Genomic DNA, 27,818 nt, shown 5'->3' with positions numbered 1-27,818 from the left:
ACTGTAGCCCACCAAGCTCCTCTGTCCATGGGATTTCCCAGGCAAGAATACAGGAGTGGGTTGCCACTCCTCCTCCAGGGATCTGGCCGACCCAGGAATTGAACTTGAGTCTCTAATGTCTTCTGCATTGTCAGGGGGGTTCTTTACCACTAGGACCACCTGACGTACAATGTTTTGCTAAGCATTTGCTTCTAGCTAGTCAATAAGCAAATGCCAGTGGGTGCTACTTTTAGGTGTTTACTGTAGGGTTGAAGCTTGCTCCTTGCAATGTTGAGCTAGGCTAAGATTTTCCTCCATATTCATATGGCAGCTTGAAGTGACTGAGTGCCTCAGGCTCCTTAAGAACATGACCGAACAAGTTGCACTAAGTAAACCTTTCTTAGACAGCTGTGGTGCAAGTGAGACAGAAGGCAGTTGCCACAATCTCCCCACTTTCTGCTCAGCACATATCCATGTGCTACTCAGAATCTAGGGCTCTTTATAGCCTCCATTTGGGAGCCCCAAAGACTTGATTTATAGGTTAACCTTCAGTGGCAGCTGGCACTGTGCACTGCTTGACACTGGTTGCTAGCACCCTCAGTACACCCCCCATCTGCATCCTTTGGCCATCTGATGCAAAGAGCCGACTCACTGGAAAAGACCCTGATGCTGGGAAAGATTGAGGGCAGGAGGAAGGGAGCGACAGAGGATGCGATGGTTGGATGGCATCATTGACTCAATGGACATGAGTTTGCGCCAACTCCAGGAGATGGTGAAGGACAGGGAGGCCTAGCGTGCTGCAGGTCATCGGGTCGCAAAGAGTTGGACATGACTCAACAACTGAACAACATCTGTATCTTGTCATTTCCTACCCTGAGTGCAGCCTGCCCTGTTCTCCAACCCTTAAAAATGTTATCATTAGTTATTTCAGTAGAATTTGGGAAGAGAAACTCAAATGATACTCTCAAAATAGGAGTACCCCTGCCAGCTGTGACCATTTGATTCATTGTGAAAGTGTACAGAGAATGTAAGGTATTTCATTATGCTAATCCAATTTTCTCCTCCCCAAACCTCAAGTGCCTTTCAAATAAAGACCTTTTTTTGTCATGTACACCCAGAGCAGGCTATTTTTAGTGACTTAAAAGAAATCATAACTGGGGGATGGGATTTAGAAATGGCTGTTAGTGGTTCTTGGTCAAGGGAACAGGAGGTTCCCTCAAATCAGGTTCAGTCTCCAAGTGAAAAGTTAGTATTATATTGCTCCCAAATCACCATATGAAACCAAGTAAGCTAGGCTGCATCACTTGATGTTCCCACATTCTCTTTCTTACCACTAGAATGTCAGGAGAGGCTGGCTTAAAGTATACCCATTGCTTTTCTGAAGGCAGGACAAGTGAGATGGTTTGAACACTCTGAGTCTGAAACTGGCGAACCCAAATCCCACCCAAACATTATATATCATATTAAAACCTTTGAAAGCTCCACCTTTACATACCACCTGGACAATGTCTTAGGAAAAGGCCTCTTGGTCCAAGTGAAGTCAGGAAGTCTTTGGAAGAATCGGAGTGGGAGACACATCCCACACTCAGCAGTCTCCCCACATTTCTGGGTGGAAACAGAACTGGTGAGTACCTGAAGGGAAATCACTGTATGGGTAGTGGGATTACAGATAGATGGTGGAGGTCTCACAGATGCCTAAGTAGCAGAGTGAGCAACATAAGGAAATCACTATTAGGGTATTGAGATTTGAAGTAAATTTCTATTTCAAAACAGATTGTTTAAAAGGGACAACACAGGATGTGGGAAATGATGAGAAGAGGGGAAAAAAAAAAAAAAAACAAAAACCTCACATACTCTGTTTAAAGTTATCTTTGATGTTCTATGTTACTTTACACTAAAATGTGGTGGAGGGTCACCAAATACTTGATGAGGTAGTTTCTTATAACTTCTGAGAGGGAGCAAAGGTATACATGCAGGTTAAAGATGTATGATACAGAAGAATCAATTTCAAGTATTCTCAATATTGAGACCCCAGTTTAGACATGCTTATAAAAAACGGTGAAACCATTAGGGAAATTTCACACTGGATATTATCTTGTAAGATCTGATAACATGCTTATGTTCAAGTTTATTTACAGAGAAGTTGCTACAATGTCTAGGGTTTATTTTAAAATAATGGTGGATGGTGGTGGATGAGAAAGTAGATGAAATAAGATTGCCTATATATGGATAATTTTGGAAGTGGGGAAATGAGTAAATGGGGATTATAGGATCCTTCTGTACTTGTGTTTTCTTTTTGCCTTTTCATACTGTTAATGGGGTTCTCAAGGCAAGAATACTGAAGTGATTTGCCATTCCCTTCTCCAGTGGACCATGTTTTGTCAGCATGCTCCACCATGACCCATCTGTCTGGGGTGGCCCTACACTGCACGGCTCATAGTTTCATTGAGTTAGACAAGGCTGTGGTCCATGTCATCAGATTGGTTAGTTTTGTGACTGTGGTTTCTACTTCTGCTTTATTGACTATGCCAAAGCCTTTGTGTGGATCACAAGAAACTGTATTCCCATCTTCAAGAGATGGGAATACCAGACCACATGATCTGTCTCCTGAGAAATCTGTATGCAGGTCAGGAAGCAAGTTAGAACTGGACATGGAACAACAGACTGGTTCCAAATAGGAAAAGGAGTACATCAAGGCTGTATATTGTCACCTGGCTTATTTACCCTACATGCAGAGTACATCATGAGAAACGCTGGGCTGGAGGAAGCAGAAGCTGGAATCAAGATTGCTGGGAGAAATATCAGATGCAGATGACAGATGACACCACCCTTATGGCAGAAAGTGAAGAACTAAAGAGCCTCTTCATGAAAGTGAAAGAGAAGAGTGAAAAAGTTGGCTCAAAACTCAACATTCAGAAAATGAAGATAATGGCATCCAGTCCCATCACTTCATGGCAAATAGATGGGGAAACAATGTAAACAGTGACAGACTGTTTTTTTGGACTCCCAAATCACTGCAGATGGTGACTGCAGCCATAAAATTAAAAGAGGCTTGCTCCTTGGAAGAAAAGCTATGACCAGCCTAGATAGCATATTAAAAAGCAGAGACATTACTTCGCCAACAAAGGTCCATCTAGTCAAGGCTATGGTTCTTCCAGTAGTCATGTATGGATGTGAGAGTTGGACTATAAAGAAAGCTGAGCGCCGAAGAACTGATGCTTTTGAACTGTGGTGTTGGAAAAGACTCTTGAGAGTCCCTTGGACTGCAAGGAGATCCAACCAGTCCATCCTAAAGGAAATCAGTTCTGAATATTCATTGGAAGGACTGATGCTGAAGCTCAAACTCCTATACTTTGGCCATCTGATGTGAAGAACTGACTCACTGGAAATGACCCTTATGCTGGGAAAGATTGAAGGCGGGAGAAGGGAACAACAGAGGATGAGATGGTGGGATGGACATGAGTTAAACAACAGGAGTTGGTGATGGACAGGGAGGTGTGGCGTGCTGCAGTCCATGGGGTTGCAGAGTCAGACACGACTGAGCGACTGAACTGAACTTGTGTATGTATGTCTGCCAATTTCATATATGTAAAAAATGTAGTGGAAGTGATTCCAACTTTAAAATAAGCCTAATCATTGAAAAAGCTATCTTCAAAAATTCATCTGCAATATTCTCTGTGCACAAGTTGGGAAGGGTGACTATAGAGATTAGGAGGGTGATTATTTCCCTTTGAAAAACTAACTACAAATGATATAAAGAAAAAGAACCAGTCATTCTTTTGTAACATGTATTAATGTGGAGTGCATGAAAAATGTAAATTCTTAACATATGCCACCTTTTATATAAAATTTGCTTATTTATACTTTTAACTAATTTCTAAGTTACAGTAATGTACAAATACTTAATACCCCAAAAATAACATGAGTACATTTTCTAACAGAAGAACAGAGATGTGATGAAAGATGAGGTTTCTGAGACAGCATATTTCAGTCCAGAAATATGAATGTAGGAACTAGACTGGTTTGATATTATAAATCATTTCTAGCTACACAGAAAGGATACAGAATGTAGTGTTTGCTTTTACTTTATTAATTTATTTCGCAGGGATCGTTGACTTTCCGAATATGTACTGTTTGGAGGTTTGATGCATGCATAGCCTTTTCAAATGCCTTTGTCTTAATACAATTTCACCTCAAAATAATCTGATTCACAGCATACACAGAAATCTAAAAGAGACACGGTATTTACAAGATTTAATAAGTTCTTGCTGTTGTAGGCAAGAAACTGATCAGTTCTTTTACAGTAGGGAAACATGGATATTGGGTGTCATTATAAATAAGAATTCAGAATTGTTCAGTCTCAAAGCAACATTTCATGGCTTTAGAAATTAAAATTGAGTCGTCATTCTGTGAATCTCTGAATGCTCAAGCCGTGCAAAACCTACTTGTATTAAATATTTGGGGATGCAAATAGTACAGGAAAAAAAAAATACATGTCTGGTGAATGTGGAATCATCAGAATTACCTTTTACAATAAGAAAATACTGTTAATTCTTTCAAAAAGATACAGTAGTGGTGCAACAGACAGTGCCAAATTTATTGATTTTAAAGTTACATTTCAGTTGTCATTTTTCTCTACAGATATACAGATACACACTGTAACGACTCATTCAAAGTCTGAAGAGTGATTACAATATTCAAATAAATCAATTTAAACTATAAGGGGACATCTTCACATTCCAGGGTACATCACTGATATTTTCGAAGGACAATTTTTCTAGGCCTTATATTCTTGCTTTTTGTTTATACTGTCAAAAGCATTAGTTACCTTTTAAAATACTATATAAAGTTCAGTTGCCACAGAAAGTTGGAATATGAACCTTAGATAACCGGGACAAAGCAATGTCAAAATTTAAGGAAACATTGATTTCTTATAATAATTATAAGTACTAAAGTTGAGACCAGCTCCTTAAAAATTATTAAACTGCTCATCACACTCCCATTTTTTCAGGGAAATAAACAAATTAGCAACACTTTCCCCACCATCATTAATCTGCTCTAAAACTACCTTTATTACAATGAATTTCTTTTGTTTAAAACACCACGCCTCTAACTCTCTCAAACAAGGTCATTATTTGAAACATTTTACAAGTCTTAGAAAGTTTCTGGCTCCTCTTTTGCCACTTTAAACTTTTAAGACCTACCTCAAAATGTAAGGGGCAATGTACTTGGACAAAATGACAAATGTGCTTTCAAAAAACTCAGTTTACAGAACAGTGAAATAATATAAAATGTATAGTCAGGTCTATGTTACCAGATACATCAAACTGGTTGTAATTTAAGAAAACACCTTTTTACTAGGAACAAGAAGTGCACCAACTGATCCAAAAAGCATAGGCACCTCAGCAGCCAGATCCTTCCTAAAAGGCATCTTTAAAGGTGACAGAATTCTTGTTCAAACTGGTCACAAGCCAGAAGTAGTCTATACATGGGACATAGTTAAATATATCAAATGTATCGGTGTCAAGTAATTTTGCTGATTTTAAAAACTGACTACAGCCTATGTTGGTGTATGAAACATGTGCAGAACCAGAAATGAACGTATACAAAACTCCCTTAAACATCAATCTCTGATGTCTCAAACCCCACCCTCTACACCTATCAAATAAGACTGGTATCTCATTTTTCCTGGCAGGTAAAAACAATAATTTACTAGATAGATCACCAAGGGACTGGAACCATGCATCTACTGTGTGATAACAGTTCAATAACCTGGATGTATGTTCATGCAATAGTTTTAAAGTCATCTACATGGTTTTAATAAAGCATCAAACTGTTTTCATACATGCTACCTTCACCCTCAACTGACAACTGCCAAGTTAACTGCTGCCACTTCAGCATATCACTAAGAATACTGGGTAAACCTTTAGCTAGAACATCAAGCAATATATGTATTTTTACCCTATATTGTTACTTAATACCAAGTGGGGTTTACCATCTCTACAGAGAGATGAAACCATACAAAGGCAAAGGCATTGGCATTATTACAGAACAGTAGGACTGATAGACTTACTGGAGACTGACAGACACCAGTGCTACAAAAGCTTTTAGAGAATGAGTGCTATTTGCAGGTCAACGCTTTTAAGCCCGTCTGCTTTCTCACCTTTATTTTCACAGTTTTGCCACAGTTGTTATATGAGAGATGTTTTATCAGTGTAATTACATAGCCACGCTGACTCTGTGAGACAAGTAGATACTTTCAGGACATTTTCCACGTATGAAAAAAATGTTTTCAGAGCTGCAGGTACAGTGTGAAATTGTGATTTTGATGGAAAGCTATGATAAGTTGTTATGCCTTTGGTTTCATTATGCTATTAAGTGCAGCTTGTTTTTCCAGATCTGCCAGAGATTACTGCTAAATTAGCATATAATGACAGCTTGAAGCGAGCGTGCGTGCCTGTGTGTGAGTGAAAGAGAAGGGGGACAGCTGGTATGGGAGAGCAGATACTCCTCAGGTGATAACCTGAGGTAAAATCCTTTAGGATTAGGAAACTTACCAATTTTATTGCTGTTTACATGTACCCAAATAAGGGGAGATTCCAAAATCCAATTCTGAGCTTGGAAGAAACGTCAACCGCCCTAATTCAGTGTCCTATTAATAATTTTCTGGTGGTGCACTTTAGTGAATCAAATGATTTTGTATCTCTTCAGTTATTTATACCCTAAGTTTCTAATTTCATAAATAAAGAGTGCTTTAGTATCATCTGAACTATCTGAACAAACTTAGTATCATCTCTGAATACAGTATGGTAAAAATTAAGTTCTAAATTTCAAAGTCCTTTGTATTCACCTTTCTCCTAATCTTATTTCTTGACTAGCCTTTTCTTCCTCCCCAAATAGCGCAGTGTGCAACTTTATGATATTGGCTAGCTATAATTTTCCTCACACTGATTTGTTAACATATGTGCAAATACATCTTTATTGAACAAGTAATAGTAATTTTTTTCAGCTAGATTAGGATTATGGCACAAGTATTCTCTGTGCTGTAAACATCATGAACTCATCACAAAATTGGAAGGCGGGACGGCTCTATGGACTGCAAACGTTTCTTATAGAACCACAGCTGAGCTCAAGATTCCAAGTGGATTTTGGAATGGATTTACATTCGGCATACATTCACTATGCTATTGGCAAAGCGCAGTTTTACGAGAAGGTCATTCATAAAATCAGAATTTATAAGGACTTGTTGGTTATTTTAAAAACCAGTGGCCTAATAAAAGCATGCAGTAACTTAAAAAATCTATCTATTCTGCGGCATAATTAGGTCTTAGTTACCAGTGTTGATATAGCTTGACGAATCATTGTACAAGCAAAAGGAATATTATCACCTCTGATTGTACTTTCGAACAAAGGGCACGATATGCCGAATTCCTGACTGCTACAAGTCACATTTTAAAACATCTTGTTTCTGTGTTTGAAATTACCCCTGAAAAAAGCAGCAATTACAAATACCCTTATTGTTTTGCCCCCCACCAAAAACATCCTCTGAGTGCTTTTCCCGTCCTTTTCCTCAGTAGGAAGCAACAGGAAGAAGCCTGGGGAGCCTGGGTTTTCCAGAGATCTGTGACCAGGTAAGTCTGCTCTGGCAATTCACAGTTTGGCTGCATAAACTGTAACATGTTACACCAAGATTCAAAGTTCTAGTTTATAAAATAAGGGTCACTCAGCAGTAACTTGAATGATTGGGGTTTCACAGAAGAGCTCTTGACTTCTCTGTGTACATTCTTTCAGGAGTGAATCCTTTCCCCATTTCAAGTATCCCTTTCTATCTCTAACTGCACTGAGTTAAGACGTGGGGGGATAAACCTTCCCCATTTTTCCTTTATTGAGCACAAGTGGCTACAGTGTCCTTCTCCCCACCCCCTACCCCATGTCGTCTGAAATGAAAAGGCCGGGTAGATGAACAGATTCCCCAGGTTTCCTTTTCTTCTAACGGGTGCTCAAAGTTACACTCTCAACCTAGTGCAGACTCTTGGGAATTCAAGTGTACCGTGGCATCTCACACTGCTCACAGCGATTTAGTGCGGGGTGGTTCAGAAAGGTGCAGCTATCACAATTCCACGGAGCCCCTTCATAGTCTTCATCTCGCGGTTGTGTCCGAGGACTCTGTTTGGAGCTACCTGGGTGCTCTAAGAGAAGTCAGGGATGAGAGAGAGAAAACAGAAAATAGACTGAATTTTTTTTCGAAGTATAATCCAAATGGAAATTGAAAATTACCCCCCACCAAAAGCAAGGGAAAAGGTTTTGTGAAACGAGAAAGCCAAGTTGTTGGCACAGCTGCTAGAAATGCAGAACCAAACAGTAAGTTTAGGATACACAATCTAATTTGTTCTCAACAATTTATTTTATTCCTCTAAGTAGCTAGAAGTCCAGCACAGACTACCTTCCAAGTTTATTGTCTCTAGTGGACAGTTACGCTCTATTCCAGTCAAATGGAAAAATGTTACACAGCATGTTAAATTCTACCTTCTAAGTTCTCCCTCACCACCTCAGCCTGCCAGTGACTCCCACCACCCACAGTACTAGCCATACTATATCAAACATCTCATAAAATCTGTGCCTTCTTCCTTGAGACTTTCAGCTCCAAAATATTCATGTTTTTAATAATGGTTTGTCAATGGTGTGACAGTTCATAAAAGTTTCTCCCAGAAAGGTTAAAACAGAAATATAAAAGACTGTCGTTTTTCATGAAGCTAAATTCATTCAATATGACTTTTATCCTCAGTTCTTCCCTGCCTTTTGTCAATAAACTGAAAGATCTTTCAGATGTGAGTTATTAAACATGTCTATACTTGGCAATATAAAATGCTGGCAGCCTTATGGTGGTCCTCAGGATTTACAAAAAACTTAAAATTTATATTCCTCCTAGGTCCTCATTCTCTCTGGCCTTGTACTCAAAAAGGTTCTTTGCTTTTAGAGTTGCCTTCCATGAACAGTACCTACTGAAAGTGGGTTTAGGGACTGGCAGGCTCCCAAGTTCCAGCTGGAAAACCACCCTGGAATCTGAACAAGGTCAGCAGGCTGGGGAAATCTACCCATACACCTAGAAATCCTCACTAAAAACTGCAAATGGAATTAAGATCTAAGGTAAGCAGCCTTCCTAAGCAGGTGACAAAAGAAACTGAGATCTGGGGAAGCTTTAATCAGTTACCATCTGGGGTTAAGCACACTGTCCATTGGAAATGTGCTTTATCAGTTGGTCTTTAATGACAAATCACTGTGTGACTATTCCCCAAGAGGTAACGAGAACTGAGTTTTAGACCCTGAACCTTTTTGCAGGTATAGTAAGGCTGAGGCTCAATCAGGAAGGTGTTCTCAACCTTCCAGTAGAACAGAAAAACACTGGCTTTTCCAGCCTATTCGTGACTATAAAAAGGAGATGGGTTTGTTGACTCTGGCTTCAACTGTTGCTTTTAACTGCCCATTAGCATCCACCTTGTATCTTACAGCTTGATGAAGTAATAGTTGTATTTTATGGCATGCCCCCTAAATAGAAAATTATTTTCTGCCTGTTTGGGCTTCCTCCTTCCCCTTTAGCATGTACTGTCCATTTGTATCAACCCAATCTCCTTAGGAGATACCATTCCTTCTTAATCTTGTAAAGGGTCAGGATGACCCACTCCTCACTTTGTACATGCAGTTCTGGATTGTATAAACTGTTGACACATTATCTGACACATTATAATCCTTTGTCTAAAACTTGCAGAACTGTACTTGGATTTCTAAGTCCTCACAGCTTTCTGTCTCCCAGGTTATAATCCTCAGGTGGGTTCAAATAAAATTTTCCATTTCTTTCTGAGATCAACTACTGATTTTTTCATTGATATATGCATAGTGAAGCTGGCAGGATATCAGATACACCCATGAGGACAGCTGGAGTCTACCCCAAATCAGCACCCGATACCAGCATGGACCCATTAAGCCCCACCAGCTTCTTGGTACTTCTTAGGTGTTTCAGTGAGTTCTTCTGATATCTGGATCTTATTGCCTTGATAATCCTAAAAATTTTATTTGAGCTGTTTTTAAGACCTGGACTCTTTTAAGAGTCCCACATGCATTTCCTACACAAGGATGGAGGGGATCTTGGGCAGGAGACATAGGGAAACACAGGTGGTTGTGTTTTTGGTAAACTGGCCTAAATTAAAAAGAAAAAAGTTGCTATATGGCTGGAAAAAAACTTCTGGGAGTAAAACAGAGACTGCATTATTTAGCTCCTAAGAACACAGGACATTTGCTCCTTTCAGCCACGTGGTGTTCTCGGGTGACTGACAACCTAGCGTTAGTGTCTGAAGATCAATCCTTGTGACTGGCAGTGGTGGTGCAGCAGCAGAACTCCACTATAACCGTAAATTAAATACTGCTCTTCTAAGGATGCACATAGTAAGGATAAATCATCCAGTGCTCTGATGACCCACAGGCATAGTAGACTGTCAAGAGGAAGAAACTGAGCCAAGGGCAACTCTTTGGGGAACTACAGTGAGAAGCAGCATCTATCTGATCCACCACAGTGTCCTCAGAAAGTTCAGATTATATGCATATTGAAATTCGACCACTAAATCAATACTGGGAAACTGTGCCTCAGGCCCAACAGCTTCCAGGTGGACAGCAACCTATTGGGATACCAGCTGGGTTTCTGTATGCTTACAAGTACTTAAATAATTAGGAATTAAAGGAAATCCCACCCTGGAACGGCCAAGGTGGGATTCTTGGGCACTCCAAAACTGCACTGAGAGAAAGCCTAGCAGAATAGGCTTGTCATGTCACTCTCTCCTGGATCCCTTTACTGGAAATAAAAGTGATGAGAGTCGTTCTCTTTTCCAAACTGAGGTTAGCAGGAGAAAATATAGGGCTAGCTCCTTGGATCCTTTAAGTTGGTAAGTCTTCTAAATTGTTAACATTTTAGAGAGCTCTCATCCTGAAATACTGTATTAATAGGTATTTAATTGGTATGCAGAAGCCCCCAAAGGCTTCAAAACTCCCCACATAACATCAATGAAAGGTACCTAAACAAAAACTTTATAAGCTGACATAATTATGCTCTCCTCTGTCCTTTGAGTCTTTGTATTCTAGTAATTCTCTGAGTTACCCTTCCACTCTGAAGAGAGTATTAAATGGTTATTAGAAATGAGACCACCTAAGACTGTATGTAAGCATCTTCATATCAAAGACTGAACTGAGTGCTCTAGGTAAAGAATTTCTTAAACCCAGGGTGGACCCTCAAAAGTTTTTGTAAACAGATAATCAAGATGGGAGGCCACTTCTGACTAAACTGATATGTATCTGATATTCAGAGCCTGACTGGATTTTTTTTTTGGCTTCTCCCCAAACTAAATGGGGCTTTCTCCGGTGGCTGAGTAGCAAAGAATCTGTCTGCCAATGCAGGAGACACAAGAGATATGGGTTTGATCCCTGGGTCGGGAAGATCTCCTGGAGAAGGAAATGGCAACCAGCTCCAGTATTCTTGTCTGAGAAATCCCATGGACAGAGTAGCTGGGTGGGCTACAGTCCATGGAGCTGCAGAAGAGTCAGACATGATTGAATGAATGGGCATGCACGCACACACTAAGTTAAATGAGGAAATGAGAAACATTCTACCAAAGGTGGATGGGCGTATCAGTCCTTTGATGTCATTAAGCTGGCCATGCACTCCTTTGAGAAATTAAAAAGAGCTGTGCTTGTTTTACAAAACAAGTTTTTACAGAACCAGAGGTGTGGCTCCAGAACAGTCCAAAGCCCACAATCCTTTAACATGCCCCAAATCTCTTCTATTTATCTTAAGAGGCTTGTGTTAATAAACAATAACAAAAAAAAGAAACTGGGTTATCGTATATGTCCAGTTTGTCATGCCAGCATTTCCTGATTGGCAAACCAGTTCATAATTACTTGTTTCTTAAGTTTTTGCTAGAAACAGTGGAAACAGTGTCAGACTTTATTTTTGGGGGCTCCAAAATCACTGCAGATGGTGACTGCAGCCATGAAATTAAAAGACGCTTACTGCTTGGAAGGAAAGTTATGACCAACCTAGATAGCATATTCAAAAGCAGAGACATTACTTTGCCAACAAAGGTTCGTCTAGTCAAGGCTATGGCTTTTCCAGTGGTCATGTATGGACGTGAGAGTTGGACTGTGAAGAAAGCTGAGCGCCGAAGAATTCATGCTTTTGAACTGTGGTGTTAGAGAAGACTCTTGAGAGTCCCTTGAACTGCAAGGAGATCAGCCCTGGGATTTCTTTGGAAGGAATGATGCTAAAGCTGAAACTCCAGTACTTTGGCCACCTCATGCAAAGAGTTGACTCATTGGAAAAGACTCTGATGCTGGGAGGGATTGGGGGCAGGAGGAGAAGGGGACGAAGAGGATGAGATGGCTGGATGGCATCACTGACTCGATGGACGTGAGTCTGAGTGAACTCCGGGAGTTGGTGATGGACAGGGAGGGCTGGTGTGCTGCGATTCATGGGGTCGCAAAGAGTCGGACACGACTGAGCGAATGAACTGAACTGAAGGTTTCTAATAAGGAAAACATCTTTGTATGCAAGGAAGAAAAAGGTATAAGAAATGAAAATGTGTTTTGTTAATGGAATGGGAAGTAATTTTGTCATAAAGCTGGTTATTTCTAAATGGGAAAGAAAATAAGGAACAAATTAATATGAATATAGAAAGTTGAAGAAAGTTTATGAGAAAAGAATCTTAAGAATGGAATTCTATGGGTGGTCAGGACTAAGTAAATTTGAGTATATGAATTTTAATATTAAAGGGAAAAATGGTACAAAACCTGAATTTGGTTTTCAAAATTTTCTTCTAATATTAATCTGCTTCTGATAACATATTGTAAAGTTCCTTTACATTTTAAGCAATCTGTTATACCTTTCTGTATTTGGTTTTGAAACCTTTTATTGTCATTTTGACTAAGGGAAAATAAGTATTGCTTCACAATAATTGTGAAGCATGATCACGAACTACTCGTGATCCTGTTTGTGACTAAGTGCTTTGAGACCTTAATATTTTTGACAAAATTCCTTAAGATCACATTCTAAGTGAAATTCTTTTGACTTCTTAGATAACTCTGAGGTTTTTCCAAAGGGCTCCTGGAACACCTCAAGAGAAATGTTTCCTCTACTTATCAAAGAAGAGATAATAAATTAATTAGGCTTATCTGATATGTTAAATTACATGGGGAGCGTGGTCAAATGGTGACAAATCTTCTTAGGTTATATTATATGGGCAGATGTAGAAATTATATTGAGTTCCTAAAAACCTGGTACATGGTACACACTAACAAAATGTTATCAGTCATAATTATCATAAATCATGGTAATGCCACAGAAATAGGAAAATTTTTGTTCATTTGCATTGTAGTCAGATCTTTTAAAGATGCCTTTTTAAGTCCTGTAGAGACCTTTACTGCTTTATTCTGATGATTTCTGCAAAAAAAAGCTTCATCTTCAAGAAGATATATAGAGAGGACTTTCTGATTGGTATAAGATAGGTTTCTAATAACTTTCAGATCATACCACTGAACTGGGTAAGAAATTAGAAGAATGACAAGCTTGATGGCTTCTTAAATCTGATTAACAGAATAACAAGATCAAAGATTAGTCACATAGGACTCAGTGAATTGATGAATATAATATTTTTCCCTCTGAAATATTTTGGGTTTGAACTTGTATTTTCCATATATAAAGAAACCCTTCCCTTCAAGCTAATTATGACTTTCAAGCAAGTTTACTGAAGCCAGACTTATTTTGCAAATCTTAATTTGGCGATATTCTATACAAATGAGGGTAATTTTAGAGGGAAAAATTCTACTAAGGACATTATGTTCTCATGTTGTCTTTGAGGTTTTTGTATTTATTGCCCAAGACTAATTACTGTAAAGGTTGTTTCAGTAATCTATCTTTGGATGAAGATCAAATGCCCCATGACCTGCAACAAGGAGAGTATGCATACTGGAAAATACATTAGATAAAGGATTCTTTATAGCCACACTGGAAGGGGCTGTATCAGGCTCTGCAACTCCTACTTCTGACATCCCAAATGGATGAAGACCAGTGCTACCAGATCACCAGGATGAGGAGAAGACACGCAGGAAGTAGACAGTTGATCCAAGATGCTGGGCCAGGCCAGTATGCCAATTAATTTAATAACTGTTCACATGTTTGCTTATGAACCCAATGGTGTTCCTCCTTATAACTGTGCTTTGACCTCAAATGGATGGAACGGTCCTCAGTACTTTCTCAAAGACTCTCTCCCAGATTATAATTCTCAGGTTAGCTCAAATAAAATTTTTCATTTATTCTGCAGATCAACTATTTTTTTTTTTTTTGCATCAACAGGCTCATGACTCCTAAAGATGTAAGTATAATAGTTGTATCTGTTGTCTTATATGGAGGAATAAAAGACACTTCTGTTGAAGCTTCTGTTTGAGGAAAAATGTGCTGTATGCCATTTCCATTAAAGGTCCTCTCTTGAATAGTAGTCTTTATGCTTTTCTAGGGCAGGGAACTTGTTATTTTGTGAAGAATTTATCATAGTCAGAAAAGTTCAGATGTTAAACCCATAAACTGTTATATTCCATCTTTCTGTGCTAACTCCAAACACAGCTTTCAGTTTTAGATTGTGGCAATGCAAATGTTTAATATATAAAGGTTTTTCAAACTCCTTTTTTCTAACCTACAGAAATAACTGGAAAATCTTTTAAACTAACTAATCTAGGGTACCTGGGGCTCTCTTCACTGTTTTGACTGTAGGGGAGAAAAATTCTTTTTCCTCTACCTTTCTCAGTTCTTGGCTGAGACACCCCTGCAATAAAAGATTAAAGTTTATTAACATGTATACTCCTGTATACATGAGTGATACCCAGGAAAACTGAGTAACTTGCTGAGATGGCTGAAATTTTAGCATCTTCAGCTAAGACAGAAGAGATTGGAGTGTGTATGGAGTTTACCAGGAAAAGCAGAGTAAATAAGCACAAGGTTTGTTATGCAGATTTAAGTCAGTGCCTTCTCCATTGATGCTCTTGTCATTTAGAGTCACAAGAGAGACACAGAAGGAGACTGCCTTTATAAATGTAAATGTCCCTTACAAAAGGGTATAACTAATATTCTGTTTTCTGAGCTTTCTAGTATCTGCAGTTGCTCAGAATAATCCTAATGCCAAAGAGGCATATTTTGGGATGGCATGTTCTGTTACTCTTCAATACTGTAACAATGTAATTTGGAACAGCAAGTCATGCAGAAGTAACTAATCAAAAAATATGTAAAAGGCATCTAAGAATTATTGTTGGTCCTAAAAAAAAGACACTGCTCATTTCATCATAGGGTGCGTGCTTGTGTGCTAAGTCACTTAAGTTGTGTCCGACTCTCTGTGACCCTAGGGACTGTAACTCGCTAGGCTCCTCTGTCCATGGAATTCTCCAGGCAAGAATCCTGGAGTGGGTTCCTGGAGTGCCATGCCTTAAATCTCTTTCAAGCAATCTTCCTGACCCAGGGATCAAACCAGTGTCTCTTGGGTCTCCTGCATTGCAGGTGGGTTCTTTACCACTAGCACCACATTCCCTGGTGGCTCAGATGGTAAAGAATCCATTTGCAATGCAGGAGACCCAGGTTTGATCCCTGGGTCGGAAAGACACCCTGGGGAAGGGAATAGGTTCCCGGTCCAGTACTCTTGCCTGGAGGGCTACAGTCAGTCCACGGGGTCACAAAGAGTCGGACACTGCTGAGCAACTAACAGTCATTGTCGGGAAACTGCTTAAATAAAAGCATGTAAAATCCCAAAGATGTTTGCTTTCATTTGATTTAAGGTGTGAAATGTTTTATGGAATATTAAAAAGCAAAGATGTCTCATGCCTCATGGAAAACAAAACATCTAAAGAATATGCATATTTATATACAAATAAGAACTGAACGTTTCCTTTAAGACTATTTTTAAATGGATTAAACTTAATTGGCCAATTTTTCATAAAAATGACTGTCTTACAAATGTCAAAAGTTAGCAACTTACAGGTTAATCCATATTGTTTATATTATATAATAATGGGAACATAGGAGAAACTGATCAAAAGGATACAACTCAAACTGTAAAAAATTCTCAACATTTTCTATAGTTTTACAGATAACCTCATAGAAAAGTTATTTTTCAAATAACTAGAACTATGCCAAGTAGGCAAAGAAAGGATTTGTTCTGTAATTATATGAAGTACAATGTAGTTTCATGCTTGGTTTGTTCCTATGGTGGAGACCTTTTTACCTAGTTGTATACTATTTCTGCATTTAGGGGAATTTAAGAAGTATCAAGTGTGGCCTTATTTTCTGTGTTGAGTGTGTTAGTCACTCAGTCATATCCAACTCTTTGCAACCCCATGGATTGGGACCTGCCAGGCTTCTCCGTCTATGGAGTTCTCCAGGCCAGCATACTGGAGTGGATTGCCATTTCCTTCTCCAGGGGATCTTGCAGACCCAGGGATCAAACCTGTGTCTCCTGCATTGCAGGCAGACTCTATTGTCTGAGCCACCTGGGAAGACTAGACACTATTATTTTATAAGAATCTGTCCATATATGGTGGGCCACTAGCCACTTGATATGCAGTCACTCTGAATTGAGATGTGCTGTAAATAGAAAATATATACCAAATTTTGAAAAGTATGAAATAAGGTACAAAAAACCCAGTTCACTCTTATAAAACTTTGGCTAAGAGAAAATTTTAAATCATGTATGTGGCTCTAATTCTGTTGCTATTGGACTGCACAGCTTTAGAAACTCAGTAAAGAGTAATGTCTTAAAGGAAAAAAAGGTTGACCTTTACTTATGATAACTCTACATGGGTTAACACGTGTTTGGACACTGCACAAAGTCTAGACATACAAGTACAAACCATCTGCAGCTGCTGCCTGGGTGTCATGGACGTCCTCCTGTACTCTGGAGGTCACGCTAATTCTTCGGGCTTTCCTCTCAATTGTGCAGGGGTCTGATGAGTCTGCATGAGAAGAAGCAAAGCCAGGAAGAAGGGATCAAGCCGTTCATTAGAAGAGAGTGGACAGGCTCTCAAGAATCTTTCACAGGACACATGCAGTATTTATTCTTTGTTACTTGATGTTACCACTAGTTCTCCCAGGAAGGCAAGGGCCGTATTTAATACTGCCTTTACAACCTATCCAGAATGGCTCTTAAAAGTTTTTTCATCCTCTCTCATTACTTGGAATGCATGCCTGATTTCACCAAATTCCCAGGTTCGAGTGAGTTAGGGTGCAAACTTAGTGCTAATAATTAAATGTCGGTATGAACACAAAATTTGGGACATTATACTTTACCAATTCCCTGATTAACCAATAGTTACTAGAAAATTATGGGTTTAAAGTCCACTATCCACATTAAAGGTAACAGTAGACTACAGCATTTCATAAATAAAGAACCAAAATAGTACTTGAAAAATCAAAACCAACTGAAAGTAATATTATGTACTGGTAACACATACTCCCCAGTTGTTCATAAATTCCAGTTACCTATGTGTGCAGAAGTCCAGCAGCCCTCACAACATGGACTGCAGCCATATCCATTTCTGGCTAGAATACTGTTTCTATTAATTTTTAGGTAATCAGTAAGCAGTGTTTTGTATTAAGTGAAAACAGTAGTCTGGCTGCAATGTGGGAGACCTGGATTTGATCCCTGGGTTGGAAAGATGTCCTGGAGAAGGAAATGGCAACCCACTCCAGTATTCTTGCCTGGGAAATCCTGTGGTCAGAGGAGCCTGGTGGGCTACAGTTCATGGGATCACAAACAGGTGGACACGACTGAGTGACTAACACATACACAAAAGTCAAAAAAGGCAGACTTCATAGTATTTAACCTTAAGAAACAAACATTTAAAATTTTGTAATCCGCTCTGAGCCTATAAGCAGTCCTCTAGTTCAACCAACCTTTGGAGACCAGTGTTTCACAATGTAAGTGTTGTGAAGCAGAGTAAACATCTCCTTTAGGTGCTAAAGAATAAGTTCTATTTCTTAGATTTGTAACCCCTTTTATAGCATCACATACCTCCTTCTCACTGAGTCTTACAACAACCCCGTAAAGAAGCTAAATATTTGGACTGATGACCTCTATTGGTGTACAAACTGGATATAAACAAGGTCAGGTGGCCAAGACAATCAGAACCAGTGCTAAAGTTGTATGACAGCAAGGTCAGTGCCCTCTCCACTGTTAAGTCAAGGTGGGGGGGATACTTTCTCAATCAGCTGAAGAGCTTACACACACACATATGTTGCTTAACTGCAAAGTCTAGTCTAAAAAGGTTTCTGTGTCTTTCCTTCTCTCAAATTATCAAACTTATTCGGATAAACATCTATATTCCACTTGGATATTCTAAGTCTTGTGTATTTCCATATGAATTTCAGAATCAGATTAATGCATACCAAAAAAAGAAAAGTTACAGTTAAAATTGGTATTTCATCAGTATGAAAAGAATAGGTATCTGAACAATATTGATTTTTAAAAAAGACATGGTTTATGACTATTTAGGTATTGTTTGATTTCTTTTGGTAGTGTTTTATCATAGTCAATGTACATATCTCTGGTTAATTTATTAATAAGTGTCACTTATTGATTCTAATTGTCATTTCTGGGTAGCTCTAGATTTTCTTCACAAATAATTATGTCATCTGGAATGGCTACTGAATTCTATCAGATGTTTTCTCCTGTATAATGAAATGATTGTATGCTTTTTTCCTTTATTTTCTGAACACTGCATTCTTGAGCTTAAACCCAAGTTGGTCATGATGTATTATCTTTTTTTATATTGTTAATATTTTATTCATTTTTTTGGCTTTTATGTTCATGAGGATTTGATCTGTAAGTTTGTTTTCTTTTTGGGAGTTAGGTAATGTGCATCAGGTTTTGGAATCAGAGTCCTACTGGTTTCATAAGAAAATTAGATGCTTTCCTTCCTTCTGTTTCCTCAGAGTTTGTATGATTGGTATTATCTCTTCATTAAATACTTGATTTCTATGGGGATCATTAGTGTAACCATCCAGTTCTGAAGTTTTCATTGTGGGGAAACTTTTGATAATGGATTCAATTTCTTTAATTACATACACAACTATTAACAGTTATTTCATCCTATCTTTTCATTTCTGATTTTGGTAATCTGGTTTTTTCCTGTTTTTTTATTCTTCAAAGATCAAATGTTTGGTTTTGATAACTTTCTCTGTTATTTTTATGTCATCAATGGTTCTTATATTTTCTTTCTTCCACTTTGGTTCTTTTCTTGATTCTTAGGTAGAATTGTATGTCACTGATATTAGATCTCCTTGTCTTACATGAGCATTTAAAGCTATAAATTTCCTTCTATGTACTACTGTAAAGAATCAGGCCTTGCTCAAAGAGAGGTCTAGCTTTGTCCCTAGCTCCTGGAAGATTAGCTCTAAAATCTTGAAATTTCCCAAGAGATAGAAGTATTTTTATTAAATATGGTGGGCCCTTCAAACCATAGAATTTATGCTAATAAGGTGGTTCACACTGGATATATCCCTTAAATAGGGTGATTCTTCCATGACAGCCCTTGAATCAATTCATTGGATTACCACTATAGACACAAATCTGGTACGTGGTAGTCATCCATTAAGATTCTTTTCACACTGTTTTTAGACAGCAGGAGGCTATTTTAAATTCAGGTCAGTTGAAATATCCATAGTACTATTAAACAATGGAAATAACATGTACTCCATTGCAACCTATAAATGAAATACTTAAAACACTTTGTTGCACACAAAGCTGTTCAACCAAAATTTAAGTACTGTAGCGCAAGTAACATCATTTGTGTAGAATTTTCAATTCTGCTTTAAGTTTTGAGATTATAAAATGTTACATCCTTAGGTAATGCATTTTCCAGTATCAATATTATGTCTTCATGATCAGTCTATCTTGAGTTGCTTAAAGCAAAAAGAGATTAAGCAAAAAAACATTAAGATATGAAATGCATAGTTCACGACATTCTTGAGAATTACTAGAATGGAGAAGAAAATGATTAATTGGAAGTTCAGTATATCACACAGAAATGATTTAAGAGTATGCAAAAGTGACTCCTCCAAATCTTGGTTGTGTAGCATTTATTTTGCCTTTGATGAAGAGACACCTAGTGTCAATCTAATTGCTATGCCCACCTGTTAAATACACAAGGATTCTTTTGTGGCCTCTCAATCCTAGAAATTGAAGAAAGTAGAGAAAACCACTAGACCATCCAGGTATGACCTAAATCAAATCACTTATGACTATACTATAGTGAAAGTGAGAAACAGATTTAAGGGACTAATTCTGATAGAGTGCCTAATAAACTATGGACAGAGGTTCGTGACATTGTACAGGAGACAGGGATCAAGACCATCCCCATGGAAAAGAAATGCAAAAAAGCAAAATGGCTATCTGAGGAGGCTTTACAAATAGCTGTGAAAAGAAAAGAAGCAAAAAGCAAACGAGAAAAGGAAAGATATACCCATTTGAATGCAGGGTTCCAAAGAATAGCAAGGAGAGATAAGAAAGCCTTTCTCAGCGATCAATGCAAAGAAATAGAGGAAAACAACAGAATGGGAAAGACTAGAGATCTCTTCAAGAAAATTAGAGAGACCAAGGGAACATTTCATGTAAAGATGGGCTCGATAAAGGACAGAAATGGTAGGGACCTAACAAAAACAGAAGATATTAAGAAGAGGTGGCAAGAATACACAGAAGAACTGTACAAAAAAGATCTTCACGACCCAGATAATCACGATGGTGTAATCACTCACCTAGAGCAGGACATCCTGGAATGTGAAGTCAAGTGGGCCTTAGGAAACATCACTATGAACAAAGCTAGTGGAGGTGATGGAATTCCTATTTCAAATGACCTATTTCAAATCCTGAAAGATGATGCTGTGAAAGTGCTGCACTCAGTATGCCAGCAAATTTGGAAAACTCAGCAGTGGCCACAGGACTGGAAAAGGTCAGTTTCCATTCCAATCCCAAAGAAAGGCAATGCCAAAGAATGCTCAAACTACCAGACAGTTGCACTCATCTCACACGCTAGTAAAGTGATGCTTAAAATTCTCCAAGCCAGGCTTCAGCAATATGTGAACTGTGAACTTCCTGATGTTCAAGCTGGTTTTAGAAAAGGCAGAGGAACCAGAGATCAAATTGCCAACATCCTCTGGATCATAGAACAAGCAAGAGAGTTTCAGAAAAACATCTATTTCTGCTTTATTGACTATGCCAAAGCCTTTGACTGTGTGGATCACAATAAACTGTGGAAAGTTCTGAAAGAGATGGGCATACCAGACCACCTGACCTGCCTCTTGAGAAACCTGTATGCAGGTTTCATGAAGCAACAGTTAGAAATGGACATGGAACAACAGAAGGGTTCCAAATAGGAAAGGGAGTACATCAAGGCTGTATACTGTCACCTTGCTTATTTAACTTATATGCAGAGTACATCATGAGAAACGCAGGGCTGGAGGAAGCACAAGCTGGAACCAAGATTGCGGGGAGAAATTATCAATAACCTCAGATATGCAGATAGTGCTGCTAAGTCGCTTCAGTCGTGTCAGAATCTGTGTGACCCCATAGACATCAGCCCACCAGGTTCTGCCATCCCTGGGACTCTCCAGGCAAGAACACTGGAGTGGGTTGCCATTTCCTTCTCCAATGCATGAAAGTGAAAAGTGAAAGTGAAGTCGCTCAGTCGTGTCGAACTCTTTGTGACCCCATGGACTGCAGCCTACCAGGCTCCTCCGTCCATGGGATTTTCCAGGCAAGAGTACTAGAGTGGGTTGCCATTGCCTTCTCCGAGATATGCAGATGACACCACCGTTACGGCAGAAAGTGAAGAAGAACTAAAGAGCCTCGTGATGAAAGTGAAAGAGGAGAGTGAAAAAGCTGGCTTAAAGCTCAACATTCGGAAAACTAAGATCATGGCATCCAGTCCAATCACTTCATGGCAAACAGATGGGGAAACAATGGCTGACTTTATTTTTCTGGGCTCCAAAATCACTGCAGATGGTGACTGCAGCCATGAAATTAAAAGACATTTGCTCCTTGGAAGAAAAGCTGTGACCAACCTATACAGCATATTAAAAAGCAGAGACGTTACTTTGCCGACAAAGGTCCATCTAGTCAAAGCTATGGTTTTTCCAGTGGTCATGTATGGATGTGAGAGTTGGACCATAAAGAAAGCTGAGCACTGAAGAATTGATGATTTTGAACTCTGGTGTTGGAGAAGACTCTTGAGAGTCCCTTGGATGGCAAGGAGATCCAATCAGTCCATCCTAAAGGAAATCAGTCCTGAATATTCATTGGAAGGACTGATGCTGAAGCTGAAACTCCAATACTCTAGCCACTTGATGTGAACAGCTGACTCATTGGAAAAGACCCTGATGCTGGGAAAGATCGAGGGCAGGAGAAGTAGGGGACGAAAGAGGATGAGACGGTTGGACGGCATCACCAACTCAATGGATGTGGGTTTGGGTGGATTCCAGGAGTTGGTGATGGACAGGGAGGCCTGTTGTGCTGTGGTTCATGGGGTTGCAAAAAGTCGGACACGACTGAGCGACTGAACTGAACTGAAAGCTATTTAAAAAAAATAAATTATATATTCCATTTTAGTTACCCTTGACAATAACTCTCAGAGTTAGTTTTGTAGTTTTTTAGAAAGTAAAGTTTATCAATAGCATAACATTTAAAATGCTATCTCTAATGAAATTTCTTTAGCTTTTTAGATGAACTCCAAAATGGTTTTCAAATACATTTCTGTGACGTCTGTGACATTTTGCTACTCACCTTTTTTAGGTGGCTTGGGTGGTACAACTGGACCAGGTTCTATGTTGTCATAAAAGTTATTCATAGCTTTTGGATCAAAGTTTCCTATAAAGAAAATAAAATCAGCAGGCATTTAGGGGTCTTTCTCCTGTTATATGCATTTTTTTGTTAGGGAAAATATAGGAGGAAAAAAAATACGTAAAAAGGGGAGCTGGTTTTCCAGGAGTTTATAATTCATTATACTATCCTACTGTTCTCTCACTGAAAGCATTTAAGCATTGTGAGAAAGGACCCAAGTGTCCTTCTACAATCTATCACGCAAAGGAACATTTTTTAACTATAAAGCTTATCTCTTTTCACAGGATTAAATATGTGGCACAGCTAGGTAAATGAAGAAGAGAAATGAAAGGATGACTGAACTGATTTCCCTGTTTGTTTTGATGTTAATAAACAAAACCATGACACTGCTTACATTTGTGTCTGTTGTATTTACCTTAAATTTTTATTCATTATAAATTCAGGTAAATAATCATCTATACATATACATTGACAAAGATTATTGAAGTTGTTATGATATTAGCAGTTTAGGTATTCCAATCTTTAAGAAAAGGAGAATCTTCAATGTTGCCTATGCTGCTGCTACTGCTAAGTCACTTCAGTCATGTCTGACTCTGCGCGACCCCATAGATGGCTGCCCACCAGGCTTCTCTGTCCCGGGATTCTCCAGGCAAGAACACTGGAGTGGGTTGCCATTTCCTTCTCCGAACGTTGCCCATAGACTTATCAATAAAAAAAAAAAAAATGATATGCTGTCAATTTCAGAATAATAGAACAATCTCATCTCTCTCATTTAAACTGTTTACTCCTTGATACAGTTTCTGTTTTAGCTCCTTTTCCTGACATGATTTCTCTAAGGTCGGTTTTGATCCAATGCCAGCTTTGGGTCCTATGTTCACATCTGTGAACTTGTCATTGCAACCTGCCAGTAGTTCTGCACAGTTCCAGTTAAGCTTTTAAACTGTATCCATGCTTATTCACAGAGGATGTTGTGTGGTACTGATAGCTTAAATACATTGAATCTCCTGAATTTTAAACCCAGTTATTTTCCCCAAGAAAGTTTTGCTCACCAAAAGTAAAAATAAAGCTGCCTTTTATCAAGTCATGTACTGATAACTATCAAATCCAAATGCTGCATGTCAGAAAATGTCTAGAATCTCTAGATGAAAAGTTAAGGTTGGAAACTCAGTACAAAATTTTCCAGAGAATGTAAGAATGGAACTTAGTATAAAGTAGATATATTTGGACCCCTTATGAAGGGAGATTAGAATCTGCCTACAATGCAACAGACCCAGATTCGACCCTTGGGTCGGGAAGACACCCTGGAGAAGGAAATGGCAAGTCACTCCAGTATTCTTGCCTGGAGCATTCCATGGACAGAGGAGCCTGGCAGGCTACAGTCCATGAGATCACACAGTCGGACACCACTGAGCGACTAACACAGTACCAAAAAGAGCTCTTTGTGGCCCACTGGAGACCAAAAACACAGGTAGGTCTTTGTTTATAAAACCTTAAGAACAGTTTTCCTTGCAGGTCCTATTATAGAAGTACTTTTATTCCATTTAGTTATGCTGCGTTTAATAATTTTCTGAAAACAAATCCCATGATGGCTCATGAAAGCCATAATGGTACTTAATTTATTTATTAGATCTTTTTATGGTTTAAGATGCTGTATATATTATTTCTTCAATTTCTTGAGTTACAACTGCTGCTTTCATTTCTAGATCCTATAAGGCCTTTACTAAAAATATCCTAATGCAATGTTTCAGGGATTCTTGTTTATCTTCAAAGAACACAGAAACAAAATAATGGATGCAACCTTCTAATACAGTAACAGTGGTCTGTATAATCTCCCATACAGTGTCTTTCACTGCTTACAGCTACTAGGCTGTAGAGTTCCTAGGCTTCTGAAAATAAGGGTACTCAACCAGAGTGCTTAAGTTTCACATGGAAATGTGCTTCTGTCTATTGCACAAAGTTCCATATCTTTTTATTCTCCTGCCTCTACTGTGTAATCTAGCTTTAAAATGGTAATGGGGTACTTGAAAAGAGAGTAGAAGCTCTCTCAGCTGCCATAATTTAGAACAGTAAGTAATGTTGGGTTGGCTGACTCGCACACAGAATTGTTAACAATTAATTACACAGCAACCTTAAGGATAGAAAAATAGGATCAAAGCAATATTTCAATGTTAGACCAAGACCTTTTCTTTGTGTGTGTTGACCAGACTTCTATATTGTCTTTCAGAAATAAACTCTACCTGTAATGATGACCTAAAGTAGGGGTGAGCAAACTTTTACTGTAAAGGGCCAGACAATAAACATTTTAAGTTTTGTAGACCTGAAATACAGTTGTAAGCCCTCAACTGTGGTGTTCAAACACAAAAGCAGGCTCAGGCAATATGTAGAGAAATGGGTGTGGCTATGTTCCACTGAAACTATTTACAAAAACAGACAGCAGGCTAGTTTGCTGTAACGCGATCTATAATTTCCTGTTTTCATTTTAGAATGCAGCAAAAAAAGATATTTTAAGAACAGTTAATTTGAGACTAGAATCCTATTAGATGTTTATGATTTTCCTTCATAGCCCTTTTCAGTTGTTTTCACTATATCTAATTCACAGTCTGTTTTTGTAGTGTCTGCCCTTGAGTCTTTATAAAGCATCTGCCTATCGTTTTAATAGAAAAAGCAGCATTTCTTACATCCATATCCATTTTAAAAACATTATGCCAGTTACCATCCTTTTGTAATCTAAGCAGGTTTGAGAACAGGCACAACTGTCTGTTGGTAAGCAGACAATTCAACTGATGGGAGCAATAGTACGTGGACTTGCCAGAATGCCGCCTCATGGCTGGATATTTTACAGAGGAAAATGAAGCATATCTCTAACCTGGTGAGCTGAGTATATCAAAGTGAACTTGGGGAGCTTTTACTGTAGTAGACTTCAATAAGAAAGCCACAAAAATGAAATCTCTAAGATATAGTTGAATGTTTTCATGTAACACATAACAAAGAAAACGGAATACAGATTTTCCTTTTAAACTGAGTAATCTGATGTTCTGAGTTGGGATCCCTGTTTGCATAGACATCTTAGATGACTATCACATAAATCTACTGTGTTTTAGAAATAAAACCCAACAGTTTATGAAATAGTCTATGACTAAAAGATGATAAATATAGAGTGCCACCATAAAACAGTCTAAACGGTAAGAACTTAATGATGAAGTTGTATAAGTAAAATTATTTTTGATCACCCAAATCTGATCTGACTGTGAGGTGAGGGATGTCTATACCAGGACTGTGATCTTATAAAAGGTAGTTTTTACCCATTATATCTGTAAAACCAAAATGATTGCTATTGAAGCAGCATAACACACCACAGTATTACTTATGGTTTACCAAATAATCAAGTCTATACCTCTAGATTGAAGGAGGTCAACTTCTTTCAGTGTACAGTCAACATTTATCTGGAGTTGTCTGTTCATGCTTCTCAATCTTGTCATTTCCTCAGGCTAGTAAGAAAGGACCCAAAATAGCAATTGTGGGAAAGTCATTATCAAGCCCAACATTTAAGAACTGGTATTCATGTTAACTGTTCTGATAGGTTATTACCAAGAAAATGGCCTTAATCCCTTAAAGGGCATGTTTAAGAAGGCTTTATACTATGTTTTCCAAGGAATAGGTGAAATGGTGACATCAATATGGACACATAAAAACAAAATCCTCACATAATGTGGTGGGGCTATCATACTACACTATGTTCTCTCATACAAATACTACCATATATTAATCACAGAGCATTGAGAATATTTTCTTTCTACATTTGCATGGTAAGGGAAACTAAGCAACAACCTTGTAAACAAGCAGTTTCCATGATTTTAGTCTTGTCAAGGCTGGTAAAAATTACAGTGGTACTTCTTTTAATGAATAGTTACTAACTGTCAGGCACTATGTTCGCCAGAAGTCTCTCACTCTTGCCTCAACATTATCTTCCCAGGTAAGTACTGATATCACCCCCAGGGTATATATGATGAAGCTGAGGCACAAACAGGTTAAATAATTTTCCCAAGGTTCTTAAAAACTCGTAATGGGCAGATCCAGGATTTATACAGAAGTCTACTTTAGAAACGTCTCTAGAAATCTTTGCATCTTCTGTTTTTCCTACATAAAAGAAAGCTAGTAACCTAGTGCATGGAAACTGCAGAAACAAATAGATTCCATTCTCCCCCCAAGTCTGTTTCTTTCTGCCTTGACATGAACATGAGACACTGAAATGTGAAAAGAGCCCTATTTTTCGATTGGGTAAAGCTTTTTGGAAGCCTCTACTTCCCCCAAAGTTCTGAATGTCTTTACTATTCACATATATGTACAGTAAAAAATGAAGTTCAGAGTTTAGACTCTAGAGGTAATGAAGCTTTCAGCACAGTACAGCTAGGAAACCACTTACTAAGGTGACTGTAACTACATGAAGTAAAAGATAATATCTGCTATCACAGGAAGACAGAAGAAAATAATCTTCTGCTAAACATGGTGTTTTACTAAAAAGCTAAATATAAAAGGGAAGGAAAATCTAGGAAATGGGTTAATTCTGAATGATACAAGATACTATCCTGTTAGGACATCTCAGAATATCTGGGAATGTCCATTAAATTAGGTGGTGTCAAAAGTTTTAAGAAAGTAATGTAACAGGCAGTCTATAATAAGTGCAGCAATCCCTTCGAATGATAGGGGAACAAAAACGTCATTGAGAAATACTTATCATGGATTGCTCTTCTCATTCCTATGTTAACATGTAAAATAAATGCTTACATCTTGTCTATATTAACTATTAAAAGTGTAAAACACATCTGAGCATTGTAGTAAAGCACTTGTTCAAGGGTTTCAAAAAGTGATGCTGTCTTCCCAGGAATATATCAAAGAATCTAGTCTTTGCTTTGTAGAATTTTGGAGAAA

General features: G+C 38.4%; 1 protein-coding gene across 6 annotated transcripts in view; it reads right to left on the bottom strand.

The window, feature by feature from the left end:
• Positions 1 to 4,546: 4,546 nt before the first annotated feature.
• TAB3 (TGF-beta activated kinase 1 (MAP3K7) binding protein 3) overlaps positions 4,547 to 27,818 on the bottom strand; it is a 92,969-nt gene continuing 69,697 nt past the window's right edge. For 4 of the 6 annotated variants that reach the window (XM_005899745.2, XM_070366500.1, XM_070366501.1 and 1 more), the window contains 4 exons: positions 26,284 to 26,377; positions 22,833 to 22,916; positions 16,909 to 17,010; positions 4,547 to 8,168 (listed from right to left, as the gene is read on the bottom strand). In XM_005899745.2, coding sequence (XP_005899807.1) covers positions 8,020 to 8,168; positions 16,909 to 17,010; positions 22,833 to 22,916; positions 26,284 to 26,377 — 429 coding nt within the window. In that variant the 3' untranslated portion in view covers positions 4,547 to 8,019. Of the gene's footprint in view, positions 8,169 to 16,898; positions 17,011 to 22,832; positions 22,917 to 26,283; positions 26,378 to 27,818 lie in introns of all 6 variants that reach the window. The other 2 variants (XM_070366503.1, XM_070366502.1) reach the window with 2 other exon arrangements.

This window comes from Bos mutus, chromosome X, assembly GCF_027580195.1.
Source record: "Bos mutus isolate GX-2022 chromosome X, NWIPB_WYAK_1.1, whole genome shotgun sequence".
Classification (NCBI taxonomy): Eukaryota; Metazoa; Chordata; class Mammalia; order Artiodactyla; family Bovidae; genus Bos; species Bos mutus.
The sequence above is the reverse complement of the archived record's forward strand: the minus strand, read 5'-3'. Positions and strand labels throughout refer to the sequence as shown.